At 55.0% G+C, this 9,371-nt stretch overlaps 1 protein-coding gene across 2 annotated transcripts; it reads right to left on the bottom strand.

Annotated features, from left to right (window-relative positions):
- Positions 1-855: 855 nt before the first annotated feature.
- LOC134948092 (glutamine synthetase-like) lies at positions 856-7,359 on the bottom strand. 2 transcript variants are annotated; one of them, XM_063935864.1, is made up of 4 exons: positions 7,276-7,359; positions 3,296-3,474; positions 2,298-2,459; positions 856-1,169 (listed from the first exon to the last, which is right to left on the bottom strand). In XM_063935864.1, the coding sequence occupies exons 2-4, from the start codon at positions 3,459-3,461 to the stop codon at positions 871-873; spliced, it is 627 nt and encodes a 208-aa protein (XP_063791934.1). In that variant the 5' UTR covers positions 3,462-3,474; positions 7,276-7,359; the 3' UTR covers positions 856-870. The 2 variants fall into 2 exon arrangements, with proteins under 2 accessions (XP_063791934.1, XP_063791935.1); XM_063935865.1 differs by lacking the exon at positions 7,276-7,359 and adding an exon at positions 3,714-3,812.
- Positions 7,360-9,371: the final 2,012 nt, after the last annotated feature.

The following is a 9,371-nucleotide window of genomic DNA, read 5'->3' as shown; positions in this document are numbered from 1 at the left end:
AGAGGTTAAAGCTCAGCCTCTCATCACGTCACCTGTGGCAGATTGGTCATTACTTATACATGTGTAAAGGCCCCAATACACAGGTCTGACTTGTCCAAAGGACAAGTCAGACCCGATTTCCTTTGAAGCTCCCTCGAAGGGCTTCATACGATTTGGCACTAGATGTGCCATTTTTACATGCGATAAATCACATGCAATTTATCACATGCAAAGGACTCCCGGCAGGGAGGGGAGACGGGACGACGACAGGTTGCAGTAGCGGCAGATTTCAAAACTCCTATTAAAATGAATGGGTGGCTGCTGATTGGCTGGGAGAGCTCTCCCAATCAGCAGCCGCCCATTCATTTGAATAGGAGTTTCAAGATCTCCTGCCTCCCACTGCTATGGCAGCCTCTCTCCGGCTGGGGGAGGGGTCACAGAGGCGCAGAGTGCCTCTCCTGCCTGGCGCTTCTCTCTCTGGAGACTATAGGTGTGCCTGCAGTGCGGCCCGCTGGCACACCTACGGCCCTGATTGGATGCGATACATTGCAGGTGCTAGTCACTGATGCATCAGATTCCAATAGATCATATGTGCTGCACATATGATCCCCAGGCTCCGATCCGCACAGGAACGTCTATCGGATGTCAAACACATCTGATTTGGCCTGTTATCAAATATATTGGCCCGATCCGTCGGAATCGGACGACAACAGGTCAAATCAGACCAGTGTATGGGGACCTTTAGGCTGGGGACCAGTACAGGCCTCCGAGAGCTAGCCACACAATTGGACACCCACCAACATCTCTACACTGTGAAAGTCGCCGTGTCATAAAACACTGACCATACTCCTACAGGTGGAGGATACCTGGAATACTGCAACATATCCCCAGCTAAGACCCATCAGCTGCCAATGACAGGACGCCTATTAAATGACCCAAGTACACAAGACAGACGGTTCCGCTATTAAAGGTCCATTGAGATAAAGGTTGAAGCCTCCACCAGATGAGGCTGAGGCTGCAGACCTCTCTGATAAGTTTCTTACCTTGTGGCCCCGGGAAGCCGTTCTCAGGCCAGCCATATGGGTGCCCGTTGATGCCAAGCAGTGTGTATTCCTGTTCCATGCCAAACCAAGGGCGCTGATCTGCCACCATGTCCATTATCTTCTTACACGTGTTGCGCAGGTTCGTCTCTGAAACATGGAAAAGGGCAGAACTGAGTACACATGACCCGGTCAGGAGACTGCGCCAAAACAAACTATGGAACTGTGTACACTGGGGGAAGAGGCGCGGCAGATCTTTCTATCTGCGTACTATATACAGACGTGGCCGGCACTCCCCGCCAGCTCAGATACCAGGCTTCTTCCCTAGTAACAGATTACCCAGCACAGGACTTAAAGGGATATCAAGCTAGTGTCCATTCCAATTCTACATTACAGGCAGGCAACCTAGCTGCTGTGGAACTATACATCCCAGCATGCTCTGCCATTAAGGTATGCTACAAGTACAGGATGTTACCCACCCCTGCTCTAGATAGTCACCTTGTGTGGAAAGTGTAAGTTAGGACTTATGTGGAGGTATAGTTTGGCATTTAAACCATAGCTTACCCAACACACTAGGTCAGTGATGGGGAACCTTTGGCATTCAAGCTGTTGTACTACACATCCCAGCATGCCTCGCTACAGTTTTGCTATTTGGCCATGCTAAAACTGTAGCAGGGCATGCTGGGATGTGTAGTTCCACAGCTTGAGTGCCAAAGGCTCCCCATCACTGCACTCGGTGCATCATTTATCAGTGATCTGGATTGGGTATCTGGACTTGGTCAGCAAGTTAGGAAGGGCCGCTAGTCCCTAGAGGAAGGGCCGCTAGTCCCTAGAGGAAGGGCCGCTAGTCCCTAGAGGAAGGGCCGCTAGTCCCTAGAGGAAGGGCCGCTAGTCCCTAGAGGAGTGCTGGCCAAACCAGTCCTCGAGATCTACCAACAATACACATTTTCCAGACCACCTAGCTGGTGCACAGGTGTAGTCATTACTAATTAAGATGTGCTGCATTCATTCCTAACTGACAATTCTACAGATCTCCAGGCGGTCTGGAAAACATGAACTGTTGGTAGATCTCGAGGACCGGTTTGGCCAGCCCTCCCCTAGAGGAAAGGCCGCTAGTCCCTAGAGGAAAGGCTGTAATGAGAGTTCCCTGCAGAGAGCCCATTACATACATGTTATAGTTGCTTAAAATAAAGCAGCATTTTGAAGCGTGAACATGTTTATCCGAGGCGCAGTGACCATGAAAGTGCAGCACCTCAGTGGCGAGAGGCTGTAGATTACCTGCAGGCTTCCGGTTATACTTCAGAACCTCACACATCACCAGCTTGTTGGGGTCCAGGCAGAACGGGTCCCTGAACATGTTCACCGGGACCAGGTACATGTCGCTGTTTGAGCCTTCCGCCTGGTACGTGCTGGACCCATCAAAGTTCCATTCCGGGACCTCTGTAACGGGAAAAGGATGAATTGTAACAGACGCCCCAGATTATATATTGCGTCAGCTACCGCTATGCAGACAAAACATACAAGGAGAGATCAGAGCTTTCCAGCATGGCAGCTCTGTTATTTTCCGTACAATAGGACGCTGCAACATTGAGCACAGTGGTAAGCATGACATCGCTAGCAATCCTACCTGGGTGTATTTACATAAGCGACTATAGAAGATTTAATGCCAACACAGAACAATTCCATGCAATTGGGAAGCACAATCTCAGGGGACCCTACATTGGTGCTGATGGCTACGACATGCCAGCATTTCACATTTTCTCCAGTGCTCCATAGAGGGGAACACAAGCTGCAATTGTCAGTGTGCAGCCACAGCGTATAGATCAGAGGTTCTCAAACTCAGTCCTCGGGGGCCCACACAGTGCATGTTTTGCAGGTCTCCTCACAGAATCGCAAGTGAAATAATTATCTCCACCTGTGGACCTTTTAAAATGTGTCAGTGAGTAATTAATACACCTGTGTACCTGCAAAACATGCACTGTGTGGGCTCCTGAGGACAGAGTTTGAGAACCTCTGGTATAGATGAATTGGCCTCTTAAAACATGATGGGGTCCAATGTTCCCCAGTAACAGGCCTGGTGTAATTAATAAATAGCAGGCCATATACTCCCAGCACGCACCAGCCTGTATACACACCAGTATACTCCCCCAGTCTGGCACGGTACTGGAATTTCACCTTCAGAGAAAGCAGCAACATTCGCTAGCACAGCCATTACCAGACTGTCACAGCAGGCGGCTACTGGGGGTGCGGGGTGGGGGTTGGGGGTTCTAGCTTACCCTCGATGGATTTCGGCTCATAGTCCAAGGTCTTTGTCTTGCAGCGGACCCCTTCTCCCGTCCCATCAATCCAGACATAGGTAACCTGGACCTTCCCCCCTTGAGGCAGGTTCATATACTGCTCCCTCACCCCCTTGTTGAGTCTGGAACTGTGAGACACAGACATGGCGGCGGCTGATCTGGAAGGAGAAGGGGGAGAAGCGGTTACAGCACCTATTACACACCAATGCTTCCATGTACAGTCTGATTACTGCACGGCTACCGGCACCCGTAGACAAGGATGCTGTTCACAAGAGCTTGCAATCAAAGTAAAGTCTGCCGATTCCCCTGAATACCCCCCACTCCCAACTGTAAGCTCAGGAGAATTTCTGGGTTAGTAAAATGAGGACAATCCACAAGGACCACCCTAAAAATATACCCCCTTCTGAAGTTCTGAGCTGTTTACAGCCTGTAGGAGACTCCCCTGTGCAGGGCAGGATAACAGAACTGGAAATAACTGCTTATGTAAGCGCTCAGCAGACCCCCACCACACGGGGTTAACCGTCTGCATGCCAACGTCGCTCACCCCTCCCCCAGTGACCAGCAACAGAGTCTTTGTATTCAGCTAGATTACCGCAGCCAGCAGCTTGTATCCACAGGACAGCGAGATAGAGACTGCATGACGTACAGATCAGTTATATAACATTCTGTAGCGTTGTACAATGGATCTTCATCACATCAGCCCATCCCAGAGGTGCTCACACTATATTCCCCATCACATGTACAGTCTAGTGTGTATATAATAGAGTGTAAGCTCTGCTGGTGCAGGGACTGGTGTGACTGACATACTCTCTGTACAGCGCTGTGGTATATGTGTGTGTCTATGTGATGGGGAATATAGAGTGTAAGCTCTGCTGGTGCATGGACTGGTGTGGGTGACATCCTCTGTACAGCGCTGCGGTATATGTGTGTGTCCATGTGATGGGGAATATAGAGTGTGAGCTCTGCTGGTGCAGGGACTGGTGTGACTGGTATACTCTCTGTACAGCGCTGTGGTATATGTGTGTGTCTATGTGATGGGGAATATAGAGTGTAAGCTCTGCTGGTGCATGGACTGGTGTGGGTGACATCCTCTGTACAGCGCTGCGGTATATGTGTGTGTCCATGTGATGGGGAATATAGAGTGTAAGCTCTGCTGGTGCAGGGACTGGTGTGAGTGACATCCTCTCTGTACAGCGCTGTGGTATATGTGTGTGTCTATGTGATGGGGAATATAGAGTGTAAGCTCTGCTGGTGCATGGACTGGTGTGGGTGACATCCTCTGTACAGCGCTGCGGTATATGTGTGTGTCCATGTGATGGGGAATATAGAGTGTAAGCTCTGCTGGTGCAGGGACTGGTGTGACTGACATCCTCTCTGTACAGCGCTGCGGTATATATGTGTGTACATGTGATGGGGAATATAGAGTGTGAGCTCTGCTGGTGCAGGGACTGGTGTGAGTGACATCCTCTCTGTACAGCGCTGCGGTATATGTGTGTCCATGTGATGGGGAATATAGAGTGTAAGCTCTGCTGGTGCAGGGACTGGTGTGAGTGACATACTCTCTGTACAGTGCTGCGGTATATGTGTGTGTCCATGTGATGGGGAATATTGAGTGTAAGCTCTGCTGGTGCAGGGACTGGTGTGAGTGACATCCTCTCTGTACAGCGCTGCGGTATATGTGTGTGTCCATGTGATGGGTAATATAGAGTGTAAGCTCTGCTGGTGCAGGGACTGGTGTAACTGACATCCTCTCTGTACAGCACTGCGGTATATGTGTGTGTCCATGTGATGGGGAATATAGAGTGTAAGCTCTGCTGGTGCAGGGACTGGTGTGACCGACATCCTCTCTGTACAGCGCTGTGGTATATGTGTGTACATGTGATGGGGAATATAGAGTGTAAGCTCTGCTGGTGCAGGGACTGGTGTGACTGGCATCTTCTCTGTACAGCGCTGTGGTACATGTGTGTGTCCATGTGATGGGGAATATAGAGTGTAAGCTCTGCTGGTGCAGGGACTGGTGTGAGTGACATCCTCTCTGTACAGCGCTGCGGTATATATGTGTGTGTATATGTGATGGGGAATATAGAGTGTGAGCTCTGCTGGTGCAGGGACTGGTGTGAGTGACATCCTCTCTGTACAGCACTGCGGTATATGTGTGTCCATGTGATGGGGAATATAGAGTGTAAGCTTTGCTTGTGCAAGGAATGGTGTGAGCCTACACACTGCAGTGTGTTACATCAGCCACTGCACCAGCAGAGCTTACACTCTAAACATACGAGTGATAAATGTAAGCAGCCAGATAGAAAGTGACAGCAGGTAAGACCACTTGGCCCATGTACAGACATTCATACAAAGGGTAATTTGTCAGGAGTCCGTTAGCCTACCATCATATTTTTGGATTGTGGGAGGAACCCAGAGGAAAGCCATGTAAGCACAGGGAGAAAGTACAAACTCCACACAGTTAAGGCCACGGTGGGAAACAAATCCATGAGCTCAGCGCTGTGAGGCAGCAATGCCAACCATTACACCAGCCGTGCCAGTATGTTTTTGCAGTGTGAGGGGAAGGCCACACAAACACGGTGAGAACATACAAACTCAACACAGATGCACTATAACTGGGAATTCAGCCCATGGCCTTAGAACTGCGAGGCAGCAACGCTAGCCACTACGCTAGAGTGCTACCTATACATTTACCCTCCTGGTCTCTAGAGCATCCAGTGTCCCCACAGACCCCAGGACACAGAGGGGCCAGAACAGGAGCCTCTGTAAGGGGAGCAGCCATGTGACCTGCACACGGGACCCCCTAATATAACCTGGGACAGCCCTATGCCACAGCAGCCTGTCCCCAGGCCCTGTGAACCAGTGTCCCGCACAGCAGCCTGTCCCCACGCCCTATTGTCCTGCACAGCAGCCTGTCCCCGGTCTCTATGCCCCACTGTCCCGCACAGCAGCCTGTCCCCGGTCTCTATGCCCCACTGTCCCGCACAGCAGCCTGCCCCCGGTCTCTATACCCCACAGTCCCGCACAGCAGCCTGTCCCTGCGCCCTATTGTCCCAGTGTCCCGCACAGCAGCCTGTCCCCGGTCCCTATGCCCCACTGTCCCGCACAGCAGCCTGTCCCCGTGCCCCGCACAGCAGCCTGTCCCCGTGCCCCACTGTCACGCACAGCGGCCTGTCCCTGGTCTCTATGCCCCACTGTCCCGCACAGCAGCCTGTCCCCGCGCCCTATTGTCCCAGTGTCCCGCACAGCAGCCTGTCCCTGGTCCCAGTGTCCCGCACAGCAGCCTGTCCCCGCGCCCTATTGTCCCAGTGTCTCGCACAGCAGCCTGTCCCCGGTTCCTATGCCCCACACAGCAGCCTGTCCCCGGTCCCTATGCCCCACTGTCCCGCACAGCAGCCTGCCCCCGGTCCCTATGCCCCACGGTCCCGCACAGCAGCCTGTCCCCGGTCTCTATACCCCACAGTCCCGCACAGCAGCCTGTCCCTGCGCCCTATTGTCCCAGTGTCCCGCACAGCAGCCTGTCCCTATGCCCCACTGTCACGCACAGCAGCCTGTCCCTGGTCTCTATGCCCCAGTGTCCCGCACAGCAGCATGTCCCTGCGCCCTATTGTCCCAGTGTCCCGCACAGCAGCATGTCCCCGGTCCCTATGCCCCACTGTCCCGCACAGCAGCCTGTCCCCGGGCCCCACTGTCCCGCACAGCAGCCTGTCCCCGGTCCCTATGCCCCACTGTCCCGCACAGCAGCCTGTCCCCGGGTAGGAGGCACCACTGAGCCCGGCAGAGGCACCAGCAGTGAGGGGGTTACTGCAGCCTGAGCCGGGTGGGTGAGGGGGGCAGAAGGAGCACGCGTGGCAGGACCTACCCCCACCGACACAGGGAGCAATACTGCCGCAGCGCATTAGAGCGCAAGCTCTGGGGTACAGAAGACACGCGCTCCGGGCAGGATCCCCCGCCATTACCTTATTAGCAGCAGGGATGCAGCACCGGCCCCGGGATCCACACGTAGCGGCAGCGACACGGAGGCTCCGGGCGGCAGGACTGGGGTACTTATACTGCTAGGCCACGCCCACCCGGCGATGTAACGGGGAGCTATGGCCGTGGGGCGTGGCCTTTGCTCACACTGACACGCCCTCTAATCTCCCTGTGCACATACTGACACGCCCCCTGCTCGCTCTGACACGCCCACTTCTATCACTGACACGCCCTAATCTCCCTTTGAAGTGCTCACAGACTGACACGCCCCCTTATTATGCGCGGACTGGCACGCCCCCGGCTCGCACTGGCACGCCCCCTGGCCATTCTCTCGCGGATGCTGATCAGGAATTGTTACTTTGTATCTGGTAATTGTTACTGTGGGGTGAATTTACTGAAGCTTCTAAAACAGAATTGGTGATGTTGCCCATAGCAACCAATAAGATGCCGTCTATCATTTTCTAAAAGGTAATAGAGAAATGTTAGACGGCACCTGAATGGTTGCTGTGGGCAACATCACGAATTCTGTTTTAGAAGCTTCAGTAAATTTACCCGTGTCTCTGCTCCTCCTGCTGCATTACTGTGCCCTGTGCTGTGCCCCTGTGCAGTGCCTTGTGCTGTGTCCCTGTGCCCCTGTACTGTGCCCTGTGCTGTACCCGTGCTGTGCCCTGTGCCCCTGTACTGTGCCCCTGTACTGTGCCCCTGTGCTGTGTCTTGTGCTGTGCCCCTGTACTGTGCCCTGTGCTGTGCGGCTGTAGCTGTGCCCCTGTGCTGTGCGGCTGTAGCTGTGCCCCTGTGCTCTGCGGCTGTACTGTGCCCCTGTGCTGTGCGGCTGTAGCTGTGCCCCTGTGCTCTGCGGCTGTAGCTGTGCCCCTGTGCTCTGCGGCTGTAGCTGTGCCCCTGTGCTCTGCGGCTGTAGCTGTGCCCCTGTGCTCTGCGGCTGTAGCTGTGCCCCTGTGCTCTGCGGCTGTAGCTGTGCCCCTGTGCTCTGCGGCTGTAGCTGTGCCCCTGTGCTCTGCGGCTGTAGCTGTGCCCCTGTGCTCTGCGGCTGTAGCTGTGCCCCTGTGCTCTGCGGCTGTAGCTGTGCCCCTGTGCTGTGCGGCTGTAGCTGTGCCCCTGTGCTCTGCGACTGTAGCTGTGCCCCTGTGCTGTGCGGCTGTAGCTGTGCCCCTGTGCTCTGTGGCTGTAGCTGTGCCCCTGTGCTCTGCGGCTGTAGCTGTGCCCCTGTGCTCTGCGGCTGTAGCTGTGCCCCTGTGCTGTGCGGCTGTAGCTGTGCCCCTGTGCTCTGCGGCTGTAGCTGTGCCCCTGTGCTGTGCGGCTGTAGCTGTGCCCCTGTGCTGTGCGGCTGTAGCTGTGCCCCTGTGCTCTGCGGCTGTAGCTGTGCCCCTGTGCTCTGCGGCTGTAGCTGTGCCCCTGTGCTGTGCGGCTGTAGCTGTGCCCCTGTGCTGTGCGGCTGTAGCTGTGCCCCTGTGCTCTGCGGCTGTAGCTGTGCCCCTGTGCTCTGCGGCTGTAGCTGTGCCCCTGTGCTGTAGCTGTGCTCCTGTGCAGTGCCCCTGTGCTCTGCGGCTGTAGCTGTTCCCCTGTGCTCTGCGGCTGTAGCTTTGTCCCTGTGCTCTGCGGCTGTAGCTGTGCCCCTGTGCTGTGCGGCTGTAGCTGGGACCCTCTGCTGTGCGGCTGTAGCTGTGCCCCTGTGCTCTGCGGCTGTAGCTGTGCCCCTGTGCTCTGCGGCTGTAGTTGTGCCCCTGAGCTGTGCGGCTGTAGCTGTGCCCCTGTGCTGTGCCCCTGTGCTGTGCGGCTGTAGCTGTGCCCCTGTACTGTGCCCCTGTGCTCTGCGGCTGTAGTTGTGCCCCTGTGCTCTGCGGCTGTAGCTGTGCCCCTGTGCTCTGCGGCTGTAGTTGTGCCCCTGTGCTCTGCGGCTGTAGCTGTGCCCCTGTGCTCTGCGGCTGTAGTTGTGCCCCTGTGCTCTGCGGCTGTAGCTGTGCCCCTGTGCTCTGCGGCTGTAGCTGTGCCCCTGTGCTGTAGCTGTGCTCCTGTGCAGTGCCCCTGTGCTCTGCGGCTGTAGCTGTTCCCCTGTGCTCTGCGG

The sequence above is a fragment of the Pseudophryne corroboree genome, chromosome 8, assembly GCF_028390025.1.
Source record: "Pseudophryne corroboree isolate aPseCor3 chromosome 8, aPseCor3.hap2, whole genome shotgun sequence".
Classification (NCBI taxonomy): Eukaryota; Metazoa; Chordata; class Amphibia; order Anura; family Myobatrachidae; genus Pseudophryne; species Pseudophryne corroboree.
This window is presented reverse-complemented; position numbering and strand designations above follow the sequence as displayed.

Bases quoted from the DNA above. Each gene is read 5' to 3' on its own strand.
- LOC134948092 (XM_063935864.1), bottom strand. From the start codon at position 3,461: ATGTCTGTGTCTCACAGTTCCAGACTCAACAAGGGGGTGAGGGAGCAG. The intron at 2,460-3,295 runs GTAAGCTAGAAC...TTCCCGTTACAG, and splicing joins TGAGCCGAAATCCATCGAGG to AGGTCCCGGAATGGAACTTT. The intron at 1,170-2,297 runs GTAATCTACAGC...TCCATGTTTCAG, and splicing joins GTATAACCGGAAGCCTGCAG to AGACGAACCTGCGCAACACG.